Source organism: Pelecanus crispus, chromosome 2, assembly GCF_030463565.1.
Source record: "Pelecanus crispus isolate bPelCri1 chromosome 2, bPelCri1.pri, whole genome shotgun sequence".
NCBI classification, from domain to species: domain Eukaryota; kingdom Metazoa; phylum Chordata; class Aves; order Pelecaniformes; family Pelecanidae; genus Pelecanus; species Pelecanus crispus.
Window position 1 is genome coordinate 23,745,764 of NC_134644.1, and position 20,397 is coordinate 23,766,160.

The following is a 20,397-nucleotide window of genomic DNA, read 5'->3' on the forward strand; positions in this document are numbered from 1 at the left end:
TCCGACCCTCTCTGTTTCCCAGCATCAAACAGTGGCTGCTGCCAAGAAAGAGAGCACTGACCCTTTGCAAAACTTATCAAGAATCAGCAGGAAAAGAAAAGGAGTTCTGAAACCTGCATTTACAGTTAATCAGGACAAAAGGAAAATTTGCCCAGTAACATGCTGACTGCATACGGTGCAATTTGTTAGGCATGTACTGATTCACTAACTCAATAAAAAGGACATTCTATTCCTCCTTTACTCACTGAAGAGGAGAAAAAGTACTACAGCCTGAAAACACTTTCCAAAATATTTGCTACAAAATAATGAGTAAAAACTTTTCAGAACCAAAACAGAAATCTAGTGTGAAGGAGCAACTATCAGTGGAACATACATTCAGTTATATAAAGTGACGCTGAGTAGATGTAAACTTTTTTCCTTCAGTTACACATAGCTGAAAGACAAGCTGAAAATACTGGAAAGCATGGAGTAATTGAGTTAGAAAGCAGTATTTATTTTATTTAATTTAATATTAGGGGTTTATAAGGTTTTGTTGGCATGAGGCATTCATTTTCTTCAGCTCAGTCTGAACAGAAATGCCTGTCTTGCAATCTGAGGGTTAGGTTTAAATTAGTCTGAAGTATATCCAGATGAGCAGTTGGAACCATTTCGCAGCATGTGTACACTGAACACATATGGCTATATTCAGGACTGAAGGGGAGGGATTGTTACCAGAAAATCAGAAAGCATAAATATTTGGGGCATTGGTTATAGGAGGCACTCTCTGGAATCTTTACTACATATTCATAGCCTGCTTCTGAAAAGTATATTGGATTGAATCAAAGCACTTCACTTAGAATAACATAATAATTTTTAGAATATACGTGGCATTCAGCTTGGTGCAATAATTTAGAATTTATAATTTGATTACTAAATCCCATTCCTTTTCTAAGGTAAAAATTGGTTTAGAAGAGTTCACAGTAATGCTTATTATTATTTTGCGCACCCAGCTATGTGAAACTCTGAGGGGCCAGAGAAGCAGTAATATTTTCTAATTCTGGAGAAACTGCTAAGGGATTTCTGAGCTCTGAAGTGTTAACTACAAATGAATCTAGGCCTCTGGAAATTGTTATCCTACCAGAGAGTGTACTGAAATAATACACATATGAAGGGGCTGCAAACTGATTTGTAAGGCTAAAAGTATTCTCTGCATGCAATAGATGTGCATCCAGTAAATAGTCTGACCTGGGCTTATATTAAAAAATCTGTGTTATATATCAGGGGCTTTCCATGTTTCGTGGTTGTTGTTGGAGAACCAACAAATATTACAAGGGTTTGAGAACTCTTTAAAAATTCTAACTTTGCAAACTGAAGCTCTGTCGTGAAATAAGAGGCCAGAAAGGAGAGAGCCCTGTATCAGTAGCACAGCCAGGTAATGAGCAATGACTTCTGGGTTCTGGGGGGTTTTGTTGCTGCCCTCTACTACAGTAGGATACCAGCTACAGGGGGATTTGTGGCCTGGCAGGGCAAACTCTGAAGTGTGTCAGTCATATGCCTGCTAATGCTCTTCTGCTATTGAAACAGAGCATTTCAGGTGGAAGATAGTAGCAGCTGCACCAAAGATTACCTGGAGATTCGTGAAGGGAATGATACAGGCACACTGGCAGGACGATTCTGTGGGAACTCCTTGCCTTCAAATTATACGTCTACTGTTGGACATGTCCTGTGGGTCAAATTTGTCTCAGACAACTCAGGCACTGCTGTTGGCTTCAGGGCCACATTCTCTCACTGTAAGTAAATTATATTTCATTGAAAACTGTTGTCCTTTCATAACACTTCCAAAATGATTCAAAGAGGTGAATGTTTGCCCCTGTAAAGGCTATTAGAAAATGCTAGTTGATTCACAGCAAGGCTGTGAATTCACTTAAAAAATATTTTGTAAGATATCTGCTGAATATAAAGGGATGCTCTAAAACGTGTCAGAACAGAACCTGTGTCTATGTAACATAATCAGAAGAATTAGACATTAAATTCTATCTTTTTAAATTATCGTAACAGACTATTTTTTTCAAATTGATCGTATTATACTTCTAGAAGCAAAAAACTTCATGGATTACAGAAAATAAAATGTTCTCTATTTCATTGATTGTTTTCTAACAGTTTATCACCTGGTTTTCAGATTCTTCCTTCAGCAGTATTGGGCTGCAAAGATACAAATAAGACCTATATAGTAAAAACTTTTATGGCAACCCAAGTTTACCAGTAGCCTATTAAAGTTAAAAGTATCTGACCATATGTCTTTGCTACCTGACAGGGAGCAATGGTATTTAATGTTTGTGTTGCCTTTTATTAGGCAATTGACAAATTAAGAAAAAAGCATTTATTTCCCAGCTTTCCATTTTGCTTTTTGAGTACGACAGTGTCCATCTTCTGGTTTGGATCTAGATGCCATTAACCAGGGAGCAGAATTAGAAGAAAAGGAAACTATGCCAGTTTATAGATCCAAAATTGCAAGGTACCATTGCAAACATCGGTCTGACTTGCTGCATGAACAGACTGCTGAAGCTAAACATCCACAGCCATTCTGATTATGCAAGCTAAACTTCTAATAATTTTCTTTACTTTGAGACTTTTACTACTAATTTTCAAAAGGAATTATCAATGGGTCAGAGCTCAATCAAATCAGAACCATTTTTCACCAGAACACACAAAGGCATTTAAAAGAAATCATTCTATTATTTAATGCTTCTTAGGAAGAAATTAACATGAAGTAGGCAGAGTCAGGGGGGAATTTAGATGTGCCATTGTCCCACCTCTCCTACATGTAGAGCCACACAGCTCGAATGGGTAATTTTCTTCAGATAATGACACGCTGCATCCCTCACAACAAGGAAATAATTAGATTTGCATCCTAGGAGTGTCTGAGACACAAGTCTATGCCTCACAGTGCTGTCTAGTCCTAAGTAAATTAAGTCAGATGGGCTGAAATGAAAGCTGTATCCCAGGCTGGGCCCCAATGCTTCTTTTAATCTATGTGAACTAGAGGCATTAGTCGTCTCTTACTTGTTTTTCAGTGTATGGAAATGACATTGTGGGAAACAGAGGACAAATAGCTTCACCACAGTGGCCCAGAAGTTACCCTCACAATTCCAATTACCAGTGGCGGATAAGTGTTAATGCTTCACAAGTCATCCGTGGCCGCATCCTGCAGATGGATATCGAAAATCATCGCCGATGCCATTATGACAAGCTAAAGGTGATTTCATTGTGAAAAGTTATTTTATTTCCATTAACTTTAATAAAAATGGTGAATAGAGAAACCTACAAGAGGAATGGGAAGAATTTCCAAGGACCTAGTGTGGCTTATTGGTTTTGCTATGTTGTTTTTTCAATAATTATTAGCTATAAGGAAGGGTTACATACTCTTTGGCTCCCTAACAGATATTCCCAAGCTGTAAGTTTGAAACTTACTAAAAATAAGTCCACAATGATACAATCCTGAATTTTCAAATCCAAGAATTTCAGGTCAGATACCGGATTGAACTTTGCTCTGTGCTGGTTCAGTAGAGGACAATAGTGACAGTAGCATCTCGGTGCCTCTAAAAATAAGGTTATTTTAAAATCCTACAAGGAACAGTCCTTTACTTGCACCTTCTTTGCTCTCTAGATCAATAATTTTCTGTTGGCAGTAGGAAGGTACCTCTTTCTTCCTGTTCGATTGTTTTTCTGTACCCTCCTGTAATACAGTCTAGACTTTTTACCAGGCTAAAAAACCAGAATGTGTGGTGCTAAGCAAAATGGATCAATAGAGGCAACAACTTCTTTCTGAACTTAGCTAAACATAACTACTTAGTTAAATAAGGCAAATCTCTTCTTGTCTGGGGTTTTTGGGGGTTTTTTTTGGTTTTTTTGGTTTTAAACCAAAATTATAATTTTTGTTTAATAATTATCCCTTTCTTTCAGGTTAATAATAAGAAAGTTAATACAAGTTCAATATATTCAGTATATTCAATTCATTATTAATTCACTCATATTCAAATTTAATATTAGTTCAAAAAGGAAATACTTTTTCCTTCATCTCATGTCAGATTTTAACAGCACCTTCTTTCTTCTAACTCAGCCTGCTTTTCTTTGTCCCTCTGAAAGCAAAATGGGTTTCTTAAATCAGCTAGACATTCAATGGGTGTGAATCAGCCTGACCTTTACCTTGACTCAAGGATCAGATCTTCAATGTAATGTTAATGTTTATTTAATATTTCCTAGCTTTCTCTATTGGACTTTTTTTACTGGGGGGAAGAGGACAAGAACACAACTAAGTTTTAAAGGTGGCAAAAGAGAAGCATCTTTTAACCAGCGAAGATTTTGGCTTATAAATACATAAAATGAAAAAAAAAAAAAAATCATAGCAAATTTATTTGATAGAATTTAAAATATGTGTTCCTCAGAGGAGAAAAGGGGGAAAAAAAGAAAAACAATGCCTTTTTTCCTGCAGAATGTGTTGGTTTTTTTCTCAGCAAGGAACAAGATTGTACCAGTGGACTTTATTAACATGGGAGGCCAGTCCATGTCCCCAAAGAGCAGCCCTGTGATGGGGAATGAGCTGAATTTGATGGCTTCCATTCAGATCCTTCTTCTGTGAAAGCTTCACAATTAACAGTATATAATGGAAAGGGAGATTTTTTTCCATTTTTTGTAAGGGAGGTTTCTCTCTCACTGGGATTTGCTGAAAGATCCCTCACTCATATAAAGAGGGTAATTTTTTCCTTGGAAACTTGCTGAGTATCGGGCAGACGAAAATCTGCCTGTGTGAGGAACAACACCATTCTCCTCTCTGCAGGTTTATGATGGGCCCACCATTCATTCTCGTCCTATTGCAACATACTGTGGTTCACAGGCTGCTTCTTTTGCATCTTCTGGCAGTTCAATGACAATCCAGTTTCAATCAGATTCCTCTGTGACTGGACAAGGCTTTCTTTTGGAGTGGTATGCAGAGGATGCTTCTGCTGTTACACGCACCATTGCCAGAGGTGGGTTTTCAGTGGTTTGCATGGTTAAAAGTGATATAGCCAGTGATATACTGAGCTTTACTTAAAAAACTCCAAGCCGACTTCACCACAGGAGAAAGCTATTAATTGAGGGAAAGCTTTCATTGACATTTTAATTAAGCATTTTAATAGCTTTTTAAACAATTTCTAGGGACCCTCAGATATACTGTTTTACAGTGTTTTAAAAATAAGCGTGTTGATAGAGGGTCATTTCTCTTTACACAGGTACTTAATGAAAGCTAAACATTTTATATGCTTTCATGAAAAAGTATCCTTCTTGAAATACCATTCTTAAGTCACTGGCCATTGTGATATGAAACCTTTCATTATGATGCATCTCATATCCATAAATAAAGAGAATATGCTCAGTATGATCATGTACGTCTGACAAATAGCTCCTGGAAGGAGAGAGAATATGCTTCTTGTATCACTGATTTTCTCTGAGCAAGTTCAACAAGAGAAAGTTAAGACTAACTAGGACATAGTGCAATGTCTTCTTTCTAAATCTGAAGGCAGATTTCTGGGGACAAAGGGACTAAGGATCCCTGGGGCTCTGCAGGATAGTAGAGGATAATGTGCTGGGAGAGAGCACTGAGCCACTAGATATCTCAGCAAGGACTCCATCTTGATCTAAAGTGAAGAAAGAGAAGTACTTCAATTTCAAGACGGTCTAAATTATTTATGTATTACTGGTTACGCATGCACCATTTGTTTCTGACGTGCAACCTGTGTTAAACTGTGGTAGATGCTCTTAGGTCTTTTACTAGATATTCCTCATGGTAAAACAGATCACATCATTGCTGCACCAGGTAGCACAGGAACATCCTTATAGTTCAAGATTTTCAGGTTTTGTATTCCCAGTCCAAACCGAAGCAGTGCTTGAAGAAGTGCATTCCTGTGACTACACACATCATCATTGCACCCACATTGTGCTTAATTATAGGACTGTCATCTTAAATTATGAGGGGAGTGTTCAGTTTAAAAAGAGGATGTTTTCATTTTTGTCTTCTTGTATGTGACAGGTGCATGTGGAGGGACTGTAACAACTGAAGAAACACCTTCATTCCTCTTCTCACCGGGCTGGCCCATGAATTACAGAAATTTTGCTGATTGTGTGTGGCTTATCAGAGCTCCTGGATCCACTGTGGAGTTCAGTATCCTGGCCATAGACATAGAATCTCATAGCTCATGCAACTATGACAAACTTATTATCCAAGACGGTGAGAAGCCAATCTTGCCCTACCCTGACAGCATGCAATAGATACCCAAGGTCCCAGTACCTGGAATTCTCATGCCCATTGAGCTTAAGCAATCTAGATAGCAATGGGAACATGCTCTAAATCAGTATTCTTCCTCTATGCTGAGACATTCTGCTAGTTAAAATAAAACTAGCAAAGTCTAGCAAAACATTTGGTAGTCTATAAAAATATTTCTCATTCTGTAAGGGGTTAAAGACCTTGAAAAGCACCTGCCTGAAAGTGTGAGCCGCAGCAACCAACAGGCAAATGTGAACTGATTTCGTTTTAACACTAACATTTCTTCTTTTGATCTCAGGAGACACTAGTCTTTCTCCAGTGCTGGCTACTCTGTGTGGACGGGAACCTCCTGGGCCGATAAGATCAACTGGAGAGGCGATGTTCATCCACTTCATGTCAGATGCAAGTGTCACCGGAGCTGGGTTTAATGCCTCTTACCACAAAAGTAAGATTTGTTTCTCTTCTCCCCCAGATAAATGTCTGCCTTGCTGCTAACAATGGGGTAAGGAAAGAAAAGACTCTGGGATTTTTAACAGCTGTCTACAGGTTATCTATTTAATCACACAGGCCTATTATTCACATCTCATGAATATGCATTAATAAATGTCCAACTCTGCAAAGGTAAAATTTGCTATTTTCCCAGTGATATAATACAACAAAGCATGATTCAACCAGACCAGTCACTTTTCAGAACTAAGAAAAGTGTATTCCTAAGTCTGAGGGGTGGAAGAATGCCCAGCTAAGAGAGGGAAATAAATGACTCAAAGCATAGACACAAAACACAGACAGATGCAGAAAGCTGTGTAAGTTCCAGCAGGAATGACAGCACTTTCCAGTGGCACTCCTCCCACGCACACCCAGGGACAACAGATTCCTGAATGGGCTGAGGCACCAAGGAAGGTGTTAGGGTAACAATGGGCAGCCAGGGGAAGCTTTTCTGACTGGCAGCTTGAGTAGGTGACAGTGGTTTAGTCCATGACTAGAAGCAATGTACTCAGACAGTGTAACAATGTGCTTATGCCATGGGAGGTCCTTGGCATAGCTGCCTGCTTACTTATCTGTTAAGTCTGAGAACTGAGTCTCACTGTCAGGATGTTTGGTGTGTGTCATCTTGCAATCTACTAGCTTGTATTTGGGAGATCATTCATTGTGTGCATTGCTCTATGCCCCTGAACTCTTCGTCCCCTTGCTTCAATATCTGCTTTTACCTATCACATCTTCCTTTTAGGAGACTGGTTTTTTTTCTAAATTAGTATGTGAATAGTTGACACTAATGTTTTCTTCTTTGCTTCAACTCCTTTTTCTCAGGTTGTGGAGGCTATTTGCATACAGGCAGGGGTGTGATAACATCCCCCAACTATCCTCAAGACTATGCTCCTAATCTGAATTGTTCCTGGCATGTAGTGGTAACCCCTGGATTTATCATTGCTGTCCACTTTGAACAGCCTTTCCAGGTTAAGAGTGAGGATATTTCCTGCAGCCTTGGAGATTACGTAGAGGTGAGGTTATTGGCTAGGTCACCAAATCCTCAAAGCTATTAAAGCTACTGAATCTTATAGATGTCACTGTCAGTAAGGCAGCCCAAGTTGTCAGGGGGTGGAAATACCAAAGAGAAATACTACAGAGATTATTTCTCTCTCTTTCTCTCCCCACCCCCCTCTTATTTATTGTTATGCATTAATTAATCACTAGGTTATTATTTTCCCACATGGCTGGAAGCCTTGAAATGGTGTGTGCACAAAGTTTACATGCCAGGGATGTTTGCTTGAGTGATGTTAGCAATTTCTTTTCTTCTAGCTGAAGAATGGGTTAGATAATGCTGCCCCACCTTTGGTGTCTGGAAGAGGGAATGGACGGTTTTGTGGAAGCAGCCCCAACTCTACCATGTACACCACAGACAATCAGCTGTTTGTCTACTTCATTTCTGACAGCAGGAATGAGGGTCAAGGATTCAAACTGAAATACGAGGCTAAGAGTCTAGGTAAGTCTAGGAAATAAACGTAAATTCTGCAACTCAGTAGATATAACTTGGAGTTTGTCCTCTTAAAGGGGGTTGTTGTTATAAGCCCCAACCCTGCTAAAATCAGATGTCTGCAAAAATGTCCTGTTTCTTTCTTTAGTGCATGACTTCCCATCCTACTCTCAAATTTCTCCTTTTTAAAGAGAGGCAGCTCCAGGTCATGGAACCTGAAGATATTAAAGCAAAAAACCCCCAAACTTCTGGCGGACCCTTTGGCAGCGAAGTAGTATCTATAGTTAGGAAGAGGTATTCCTAATTCATCCAGGACAGGCAAAAAAACCCCTGGAAACAAGAACATTATTTTGAACATATAGTACCCAGTGCAAGTGTTAAGTTATGTCATGAATGATTTAGGCTGGTGTGTTGAGAAAGGTGATAACATTTCTCTCAAGTTTTTCTGTCAGCTGAGAAAATAACATTCCCTGCCAGAGCTAACATTTTTTTTGAAAGAATGAAGAAAATGGAGACTCAAGTCCTAGGGGTAAATCAGGGACTTGACATTTGCAGTTATTCCACTGTATTCATGACACATGCCACTTGGGACACCAGGACACCTCCTATTAAACAGTGTGACTAAACACAACTACAGCAACCTATCAATCCACTCAAATTTTAAGTGCTTGTTTTCTGCCTACTTTTCCCTGCTGCTGCAAAGAATCATTCTTAGCATTAGTGTAGGGGATTCATGAAGGGAATGGGTGAAGCTGTACAATAGTATTTCTACCACTTCAATTTAGAACACTTGACTAAAGCCCTGTGCTTACCAGTATTGCTAGAACATAGTGGGGAGTTTTGACAGAAAGGTTCTGGTCAAACTAAAGATATTTTTGTAGGATAAAGGACCTGAACAAATCCTCATATTTGCTCTGATTGGCATTCCTCACACATATTCATTATTGTCTCAAACAGACATTTCAATTTTTGGAAAGCAGAAGTAGGGAATGATTCACAGAAGCATTGATGGGTCTGACTTGTAGGCTTTCTAGCTCCTGGGAATTGGGGTAGGAACAAGGCAAGAAATATGTTTCCTGCTTGGTATAGAAGCAATCCAAGGAAGAACTAATCGCACTTTAATTCGGGGCCCTGAACATTTGGAAATGAGGAGCACAGGAACCTAGGATTATACTGCATTAAAATGTTTTCCCACAGTAAGCAGTAAAATGCATTTGGTTTTGATGTAACTATATGACACCAAAAGGAAACTGTCTTGGAATATAGTGATGACTCATATTTTTGATGCCTCACCCATTTCCTTAACATGTTGTTGTTTTTTATTGGCGATCTTTTCTTTCCCAGCTTGTGGAGGGAATATTTACATCAATGATTTCAACCCCAGCGGATATACATCTTCCCCCAACTATCCGAGCAATTATCCCCCACATGCTGACTGTGTCTGGACCATAACTGCTCCTAATGGACATGCAGTAGAGCTGCAGTTTGAAGATCGGTTTTACATTGGACCTTCACCAAAGTATATATCCTCATTATTTTGCCTGTGTTTCTTCAGAGACCCCATTCTGATTCTTCTTTCCCTGTTACTTTCTGTAATTCCTCCCAGAGTGCACTTTCAGATTTACAATCAAAAGTGATTAGGAAATTTTTGAGAGAGATCACTGAAGCGATCAAGTCACTGGTATACATTCCTAGGACTTTGCAGTGCATGATAGAGATGAACATAACAGACAGAGAGGAAGCACCTGTGGTAGAAAGGTGCCTTCTGTAAAATCTGTGCCCTCTAGTCATTTCATATTCGGATTTTCAGTTATTGTGACTCTCAAGTGGTTTTACGTCCAATGGATTACCACCACAACAATTTGTCTCCTTCCTCTGTTGCCTGTCTGCTGATTTGCAATGGGTCTACATGTTTTGCACCCCCTGCCTGAAGCACAAAACAAGGCCTAGTTTCCAGCTGATATAACTTCATTGATTTGGGGCTGGACCACCATATGCCAAAGCTGACCCTCACCTGTGAGACCATGTCCAGAAAAAAAGATGTAGGATGGAGAATCCCAGAGGCGTTCTTTCTCTCTGACTTCCCAGGATGCTGCACCATTCTGAAGGCAAAGCTGTTAGATAAGATATTTTGGGTCTTTCTAAGCCCACCTAAGTAAGCCCCCAGATTTGAATTTTATTCCTTTCATCTGTTTTATATCTGTTCCTTAATTCAACTGTCATCAATGAGACCTAATATGGAATATAGGCTGAAGCTGAATGCTGCCAAAAAGTACATATTAAAGATGGTCACAACTATTTTATCAGTGCTGTTCATACCCTTCCCTAGGACTTGCTTCTGGCAGATCTGATCTGATCATAGACTGGGCTCGGGATGAATCTTTCTCAATGTTTCTAGCACTTCTTTTGATTCAAATATTACATAACTGTCATTGATTATGAACTTGTTGATTCTGTCCTGGTCACACTGCATGGAAACTGATCTAATTCACTACAACTTCATGGCTTTGTGCATGTACTGAAATGATTTCAAACCATTACTGCTATACATTGAACAGAAAATTCTCTCCTCTTCTAGCTGCACTTCCAGTTACCTAGAGCTGCGCAACGGCGCCGACTCCACTGCCCCCATCATTGCCAAGCTGTGTGGAGGTTTGATGCCAGGCTTGCAGAGATCCTCGGGAGCTGTCATGTACCTGAGGTTCAAGTCTGACAGCAGTGCCACACATGTGGGATTCAAGGCTAAATACTCCATCGGTAATGCTTGCATTTATCAATTTCTCTGATCTTAGAGAAGATTTTGGTCTAAAGTGTCAGGCTTTTGTATTAGGGCTTAAATCATGCCTATGAAGTGGACTGATAGATATGTGCCTCTTTGAATTAGTGTTAGACCTAAGGTATCAGAATCATCATATGGATTAACATCAGCATGTTCTGCACCTAGCAAGAGATGAAAATTGAGGGAACAGGAATAGGAAGGTGCTCATAGATCTGCAGCAGTGGAAACGAATACTGGATAACCTCTTGTCAAAGATAATTATCAAAGGGGCAGTAGAAAAAAAGGTCAACATGGATAAAGTCATGTAACATGATTTGATTTTCAGCATGCAGAATTAGTGTCACTTTGATGAGCAGGATCCTGAAGGGGAATGCAAAGATCAGCTGAAAGTTGGCAGGAAAAGAACAAATTAGGAGCTTCTCTATGTAAATGTAAATCAATCTATAATAACAATGCTGCTAGACAAACAGGGGCAGCACAACAATGGACTGAAAAAGGAACAAACAGTAAGAACCATTATTTGTCAGCTGGGAAAAGAAATACTTAAAATTATTTGCTTTCAAGCTGCAAAAACAGGATTAGAAAGCACTAGCGAAGTTTTAAAATTAAATAAAAACTAGTCTTTGATCAAATTCAGGAATATGCTACCTTTTTTGTTTTGATAATGTTAATAATTTTCAAAGAATAGCAGCTACTATGGTAGTGGCACTCATATAAGAAAGTCTAGGACTGTTAATTTCTGAAAGGCAGAGTAGTGGACTATATTGCTTTACACAGAATTTTGCTGATTGTGTTAGGTCTCAAACACTTAATCCAATACAGTGTGCTATTATATTTCTGAATGTGAAAACTGAAGCAACTTGCAAGAAAATATTGTTAGTAGATGAAGCCACAATTTATATTTGTCCATAACAGACCTACAGTATCTCAGCTGTATGCCAGTCATCCTGGAACAAAGCACTAATCACTCTGTAGAGCAGACAGCATGAACAGAACTGTTACTGCCACAAAAAGATTGTAACTAGCAGTCACACAGAACACACTGTAAAATCCAATAAATTCCACCTGGGAATATTATTTGCTGTAAGCCTTAGTATTGTGAACTTATGTTTGCAGGTACCACTGAGAAATGAGTTTTCAGAGAGAGAAAATTAAAAATAAATAGGTGTTTCCCGAATTGTGCAGCGATCCCTTACCAAGGCATCGTAAGGAGTGGAATGTGAACAGGAAGGGACTGTGGGAGAGAGGAGTCTGAACCATAGCTGTAGGCCCAAACTAGCAGTCAACTTTTGTCAGTCACAAAAAATTCAGATCCACATATAACAAACTAAATTTCTTTGTAATTATCTGATACAGCTTTCCAAAAATTTCTGGTAAATACGGACATGGGTAGAGATTAGATATAGACCTTGAAATATGTGAGTTTATTCAAATCAATAAGAGATATGACAGAGAGGAAGGGATGCTTGCAATGGAAGGGGGTCTGCAAAAAAACCCCAAAACAAACTAGGATTTGTTGAATTAGAAGGAGAATGTAGAAGATTTTTAACTGGAAGGCAATTCCTATTTTATTACCACAGTTAGAGAACAAGTCAGTTGTGCCTTAGCTTTAAGTTTTGTTTGGAAGAAAGGTCATCTCTCTGAGGTCCTTCAGTCAACCAAGCAATGTTTTTCCTTTTGCAGCTCCTTGTGGCGGGACGGTGATAGGACAAACTGGCATCATTGAAAGTGTGGGGTATCCTGAGCTTCATTATCAAGACAACCTGCTGTGTGAATGGTTTCTGCAGGGTCCCAGGGGCCACTATCTTACCATCAGACTAGAAGGCCTAGATATTCAAAACTCCTTCAAGTGCACAAATGACTTTTTGGAGATCCGAGAATACAACACTTCTGGTCTGAAAATTATTTCAGTGTTTGTCTTCCCTTCCCTAGTACTACCATGAACCGTCACCAGAGGTTCCTGAAAGCATTTCCCATTGGGTACAAAGTGAGCCTTTGCTATGTACAGTATTTGTTTCTGTCTGCCTCACTTGCTGCAGCAAAGTAAGGCAAACAAAACCCTTCTATTTTCCAGCAATAACTTGATCGTACTAGTTTACTAGTTTACTCCTGCCTGTCCAGTTAAATTGGAAAGTGATCCCTCAATATAAATATAAACAATATATTGATATAAAATTGCCTTCCTGTATTTGATTTTTGCAGGAAATTTGTTGGGCAGGTACTGTGGTAATACTCTCCCTGATGCTGTGGACACCTCTGACAGTTTTGCTTATGTCAAGTTTGTCACTGATGGATCAGTCAATGCCCGAGGATTCAGACTGCGCTTTGATTCCAGTACTGAAGGTTGGATTTCTAAGGTTGCAAGTTACTTTCAGGGAAGCAACATATACTGCAGACCATAGTTGCACTAGTACAGCATATATTGCAGATCACTTACTCTTGGAATGGTGTGTATTTGCTCTTACATTTAAACTCGGGGGGAAATAATGGAGCGCTCTGATCACTACTTAGTCAAGCTGAAACTTTGAAAGGCAAGCAGTCTCCTGCTATAATGGATGTTGCCATCAGTGATAAGTCTCACACAATGAAGCACACTCTTCCATAACTTTTCTCTCACACTCTTCCACACCTTTTCTCTCTAGTAATCTGTCCAGGGATGTCCTAACATACCCTCCCCACATCTCTCTTGATGAGGAGGAGGGTAAAGAAATGCTGTGATTTTCCTTTACTTTATTCTGTCCCTCTGAGGTGAGTGGTGTTCTTAAATCTCCCTAACCCCAATAGTTTTTAACCAATAGGTTTTAAGCAGAATCACAGAATTGCAAAGCCATTGAGGTTCAAAGGGACCTCTAGAGATGAGCTAGTTCAAACCCCTGCTCAAGCAGGGTCAGGTAGAGGAAGTTGCCCAGGACTGTGGCCAGTTGGGTTTTGAATGTCTGCAGGGATAGAGACTCCAAAACCTCTCTGGACAACCTATTCCAGTGTTCAACAACCCTCACCGTAAAAAGTGTTTTCATATGTTCAGATGGAATTTCGTGTGTTTCAATTTCTGCGCATTGCCTCTTGTCCTGAGCAGAGAGACTTCAAAGAGCTGCTCTGATCAGAGCTAAGGGCATAGACCTATTCCTGCTTCACACTTCTCTTTCACATTCTTTAGTGCCCATGCAATGCTTGTCCTGCCAAAATATGGCTACTTTTTAAGAAATTCTTTGCGCTAGTGGGCTTGAAAAATCTCCTGCCAACCCTTCTTAACTCTTTCCAGCTCATTAAAAAGCTCAGCTGAAAGCTTCCTTATACTTTGTGTTTGCTTCTGCAATAAAATAACAGAGGGAGAAACAAACTCCAAAAGAATGTTATTCGATTCCCAGGGCCCTGGTATGCAACCACAGAAGAGAAACTGTATTAGCAAAAATTTAATGCAAGATTAGACTATTCTGCAAGGTGAGGGTGAGGAAAGGGGCTAACTCTCCCACTGCACTCCATTAAACTGTATCTTTGTATTTTAAACCAAGTGTAAGCTGGTGAATTTATACCATTAATCTCAGAAGAAAAATGCACTCTATACCTGAGATCTGTAGTGTTCTTTCCTCAGAGCACAATTTGATATTCATAACAAAGATAGGAAAAACACAAAATAACTGTACTGAAAAAGTGTTGCTTAAAATCCCTGAAAGCTTTTTCTCTACCTCTGTTAACCAGCAGAGGAAAAACACATCCTTCATTATTACCCACTGTAAGACCCTGCTCATTCTGTGTAGCTCTGGCCAGTCATCTGAAAGGCAGAAATGTCTCAATCCTGCCACGGTGAGAGGCTTATATTGCTTGACATCAAAGCCTGTGGGTCACTCAGGCTTCTGAAGCCTGGCATGAGCCCTTCAGAGAAGGGAATATTAATAATTAGACTAAAAGGATCTGCTATGGTCAATTAACGTTCAACTGCATTTATGGCTGAATGATAAAAACTGGCAGGAACTTAGCTGTTTAGACAAACATATGGACAGGATAGGCGTATCACATCAAGCTCTCAGGCTCTCTTTTTCTTGTATTATTAATGTTTTTTTGCTATAACTCTATAAGTGATGCTTTACTCTAAGAAGTGTTCCAATATTTGGGTATTTCAGAATGTGGTGGGGATTTTACTGCCCCTGTGGGAACATTTACTTCACCCAACTATCCTAACCTATACCCACATAATCGAGTGTGTGAATGGAGGATCACAGTAGAAGGCGGCCGACGTGTGACTCTAACCTTTAATGATATGAAAACTGAAGAACACTGGAGGTGCTCATCAGATTACGTGGCTGTGAGTATTGGGCATGGAGGCAGAAAATGCTCTTCCTAATCCTTTTATGGAGCATTAATGGACATAATAGAGCTGAAATGTCATTTATAGGTCTACATCTGGTTTTAAGACAAATCATAATTTAATCTGGGGAAAACAGATAAATGAGAGCAAGTTAGCTCTGTAGGGTGTCTAAACTCATCTGCTTGTTTTAGAGTATAGAAATTTTGAAATTATGGTCCAGGCAGAGGGGAGAACTTGAAGAAATCATTGGAATTGCCTCTTTATCAATTACAGAAAAAAGCTCTGGGGTTTTTGAAAGCTTTCACTGTCTCTTCTCTGTGGACACAAAGTCCATCAGTCAGTTCCAGGTCTCTTTTGACTTTGGAGGTTGTTACTGCTATTGTTACTTATTGTTGTCAATTTAAAAAAAAAAAAAAAAAAAAAAAAAAGGAAAAAATCAGAGATTGCAACAAATGGCTACTACTGTGTTGGACCTTGCATATTCTGAAAGAAAGATAGGGAAACCCCAGGAAATTCTACCTCTTTATCACCCCCCATCTCCAAAAAGATAGACTTTGGTTATTTTATCACGGTTATTTTAGAGTTTTGGTTATTCAGTGCAAAAAAAAAATCAAACCTGGCACAGAACTGGACCTGGTCAGGTGTACAAATGCCTCAAAAATATAATTCCTCTATGAAATTGCAGGAATGGGAGATCTAGTTTAGTTTCCTGTTTGTTCAGATTAGCAATACAAACACATGAATTAGCTTTAGTATGATCAGAAGCTAGCCCATGCACAAGTGTGAGAGGGTGAAGTAGCTTTCCCTTGTGATTTGTAGATGATCTTCCCCTTGTGTTCCTTCACAGATGCTTTAGACAGACCACGGGGAGCTGGCTTTTTATCGATTAATGAAGTAATGATCTCTTAAACGAAGATCTGTCCTGCCAGCTTTTGTGACTTCAGCACTCTAACATATTCCAAATCTCAGTGGGAAACATCATTTCTGCCTTGCTTGCACTGCTGAGCTAGTAGTAGAAAGAAGGAAATTAACTCCTAGGCTAAAGGCTATATGAAAAACAGTGAGCAAAATACATCTGCATCATCAAAAAGCGAAATGTTTGAATTAATAAAAAATGCCCACCAGAACTGAATATGTTGGAGGAGATTTTTGATAAAGCTGATGTTGGCTTTAACCAGAATACAAAGATGATAATTTGAAATTGAATGAATATGATCAGTAGCTGGCATTATTAAGTGATTGAACATATAAATATTGAGCTAAAATACAGTATTTTTCCCAATCAAACTGTTTCAATTTCTGTTTAAAAAAAAAGAGAGAGAGAGAGAGGGAATATGTTTATGTTTTGCCAAAATAAGCAAGGTATTTTTTGTATTTTACTTTGCAGCCTCATCCACTCAAGGCAATGCAAGTTTGTTCCAAGGTTTTCAGTAGATTTGGGAACTAACCTGCTGTGAGGAACATCAATGAGCCTTGTATTAAAGATGTGAAGCACTGTTAAATGACACAGGAGATGATCCTAAGACTGTATTTTGATCTCATAAGAATTTATTTTGACCCAACAGGTTTACAATGGCCTCAGACAGAACTCTCCCCAGCTGGCCAAGCTGTGTGGTGAGGTAAATCCAGGCACTGAGGTGAAATCATCTGGAAACACAATGAAAGTCATTTTGGTGACAGATATGTCTCATGCAACCAGAGGCTTCAGTGTCTCATACACATCTAGTGAAGATGCAGGTAGTGTGTGGTTTTGAATTAAGTGATGGAACTTTGGTGAGTCATTTCATAGTCAAAGTACTGGCACATGTCAAAAAAATTACCTAAACAGAAAACAAATCTCTGATACCTTTTTTCTCTCTTACATCTCTGGATGGGAGTAGACATATATATTTAATTAGTTGAAAGGACTTGAAAAAATGGGGAATATCTGGGAGTTACGAACTTCATGTACCTGTTATGTCAAGCTTCAAATGGAAAGAAAAACCTCTGTTGTGGATCACAGTTCTTATTCTCACTACTGAATTATGGATTTGTACTTAGTCTTGAGTAAGAGATGGTCTGAAGTGGTGTTACTCCATGAAAAGATCCAAAAAAACATAGTGCCATAGACAACTTGAAAAATTCAAGTGCTTCATTGTTACTCAGGGGGGTAATTAATTTATCATAGCTTGTGAAAGAGTGCCGCTAACCTACTTTTGCAAGCTCAGCCTCCAGAGAGGAGGCAGCTGGCACAGCCTTACTACTACAGCCTTGAGTCTTTCAAACTTAATTTTCCAACTGCCCCCCCCGCCCCTGCCCCGCCCCAAGCATCCTACTGTAGCATGAGTGTACTGCTCTTGAGGGTATGTTCCAGAAAAATCTTCTCTTGAGTCTAGAATTAGGTAATGGGTAGGGCTGAGCAATACTGAACTAGAACTGCAGTGAGATTTTATCAAAATATCAAATACTGCTTGTTGTATTGATGGTGCTGCTGAAATATTTTATTTGATACTGTGAATAGTTGTTGTTTCTTTGCTTTACACATGTGTTTTTAAATACTTGCCAATAAATTCTGGGACAATAGGCAAGAATTCTCTTGTACACAGCAGTAAATTATAGAAAAGGAAGAAGATGGACAAAATTTTGATCTCATCAATACATGCTTGCTGACATACACATATCAGGATAAACAGGGGCAAGATTTCTCTTCATACAAGAATCATTACTATTTTTAAATAAATTATATTTTGTTTCTGCAGTTTGTGGTGGAACCCTGATGGGATATGCAGGTGGGAATTTCTCTACTCCTAGTTATGATGGTGTCAAAAATTACACAAGTAACCTGAACTGTGAATGGACCATTGAAAACCCCTCCCACTATAATTCATCCATATATATCTCTTTCGAGGATTTCCACTTGGAACATCACCAGGACTGCCAGTATGACTACCTAGAGTTACGAATAGGTTTGTATGTTCAGCAGGAGAATTGATTAAGCCTATCAAGATTCCAGTTGTGGATCTGTGTTTGTGCCAAATCTTGTTCATGTATATTTGCAGAGAGTGATTGTTGTAGGATCTGTTCATTTGAGAGTGCTCACATGCATGCCTTCCATGTTGTCTCCTAGAACAGGAGTGGGATTTCACTGCCAGAGCAATGGATCCATGGATTTTGTCACCTTTTCTTTCAGGGGAGAAAATGGAAAACTGCATAAGTATCTTGAGGGGATAAATTGTTTTGGTGGCTGCAATACACACCTGACTCTCTCTTTACAAGGGACAATGCAAATTTCACTTCATCTACCTTGAAAGATGGCAGTCAGGAGAAGTTGGAGTCATCAAAACAATGTATTTGGTCCACAGCCCATTCTCTTCCTGCTTCTGAAATATCTCCAGGGCCAGTAGGAGTAAAGAATGCTTTAATTATGCATAGCCTCTGGGCTGCATACCCACTTCATACCCCACTTTTGTACTCTATAAGATGATTCTCCAAAAACAAATCCATATTTCCTGTGAGACTGCATCACAAAATATAGACTAAAGCATTTAAAAGGAAAACAATCACAGGATTAATGCACCAATAATATCTCTGCATATTTGAACATCTTCAGCTATCCCTAAGAACAAGCAACTGGAAATGTCATATGAAAGTCACTCAGCTAACGCCAAGTGTAGTATGAAAGCTACTGCTGTCCTCTTCTCTTAGAGGCTGTACCTGTGAGTCCCAGAGAGAGCAGGTTCTAATTTACCAGAAAATCGTTTCTGGAAAGCTGGGGGGGGGGGGGTGGGTTGAGAGCAGGAATCTGTTACATCCTTATTTGCCTTCATTTGAACGAGAGCTCTTGGTTGTATAGCATCAGTTTGTCCTGTGTAGAGCCAAAGCATGCATATCTGCGTAGCCTGACAATTCCTTCCCATGTATGCATTGGAGCTGGGAAATAATAGAAAGAGAACTCAGAGAAAAAATAAGATGTATCTGGTCTGCTACTCATCAGTTCCCACTACTCTCAATTTATTGTGGACCTCAGGTCTCCAGGAAATACAATCAAAGGAAAGAGGAAAAAATGCCGTCTTATTTTGCTCTACACAGTTTTGTCATTTAAATAGTCATGCTCTTTTTGGCCATTCTAATGGATCTTCAGTTTCACATCCAGTCTCACGTCAAAGGCAGAATGCCCTAATTCAGCTGCGTATGCTGACAAGTAACATTTAATGAGCACTGAGATGTAAATAGTGCAGAATATCACTAAACTCAGGCAGGTAAGACTCTCAACAGAGCAGATGTGAATTTGGGGAAAGGTCCAATTCAACAGTAAGTTACCTGAGAGACCCCAAATGAAGCTGACCCCCACAAAAAGCAGAATTGACATTGTGTATTCACTGAGAAATATTTAATCTAAATAGACAAAATAAATATTTCAAATTTCTTAGGGTAAGGTTTTATATTAAATTATTAAATTATCAGGCATGTGCATGTAGTCTGTACATGGTAATACAGCTGAGCATATTGCTACAGTGAAATACACTCCTAACTTTTGGCTTTTGTGGAAGATTCTTGATTTTGTCTTTCAGACCATTCACTTCAGTTTGAACCAAATCTTACAGCACAAACTTTCTGTTTACAGTTTCTGTTTATCAACAGTCTAGATCTCTGGCCAGCTGGCCATTCATGAAAGCAGTGATTGGTGTCACTTTTCACACTGTAGAGACTGAGTAACCTGGGTCACATCTGTCACATAGTCAATCACCTTGTAAGAAGTGCAAAAAAGTGCCCTTTACATTATAACGCTCAAAGTAGATATTACTATTTTTTCCCAAGCCGTAATTTATCATGAACATTTTCTGCTTGTACAGCTCAATATCTTTTTTAGTGCATGTTAACAAGACAGGTTTTAGCATTTCTCTGTCTAATTTACATTAATAGAATTTTATTATATGTCACCTTTTATCCCTGTGCCTCAAGGCATTTCAGATGGTGGCTGTGTCACTGTATATGACAAAAAGATGAAATTACTCAGCCATGTTACTTGGAATAACTGTGAAAGGGCTTCAGAGAATGCCCAAAGTTTCTCCCTGCTTCTG

The 20,397-nt window shown here is 39.1% G+C and overlaps 1 protein-coding gene across 1 annotated transcript in view; it reads left to right on the plus strand.

The window, feature by feature from the left end:
* The window catches only part of CUBN (cubilin), a 151,740-nt gene that overhangs the window by 92,539 nt on the left and 38,804 nt on the right, over positions 1 to 20,397 (plus strand). Inside the window, exons 37-50 of the mRNA XM_075705163.1 lie at positions 1,564 to 1,769; positions 3,054 to 3,235; positions 4,817 to 5,006; positions 6,047 to 6,244; positions 6,579 to 6,725; positions 7,589 to 7,779; positions 8,078 to 8,261; positions 9,597 to 9,771; positions 10,831 to 11,009; positions 12,715 to 12,924; positions 13,234 to 13,374; positions 15,153 to 15,334; positions 16,903 to 17,074; positions 18,076 to 18,282. Of these exons, the coding sequence (XP_075561278.1) occupies positions 1,564 to 1,769; positions 3,054 to 3,235; positions 4,817 to 5,006; positions 6,047 to 6,244; positions 6,579 to 6,725; positions 7,589 to 7,779; positions 8,078 to 8,261; positions 9,597 to 9,771; positions 10,831 to 11,009; positions 12,715 to 12,924; positions 13,234 to 13,374; positions 15,153 to 15,334; positions 16,903 to 17,074; positions 18,076 to 18,282 (2,564 nt within the window). The remainder of the gene's footprint in view (positions 1 to 1,563; positions 1,770 to 3,053; positions 3,236 to 4,816; positions 5,007 to 6,046; positions 6,245 to 6,578; positions 6,726 to 7,588; positions 7,780 to 8,077; positions 8,262 to 9,596; positions 9,772 to 10,830; positions 11,010 to 12,714; positions 12,925 to 13,233; positions 13,375 to 15,152; positions 15,335 to 16,902; positions 17,075 to 18,075; positions 18,283 to 20,397) is intronic.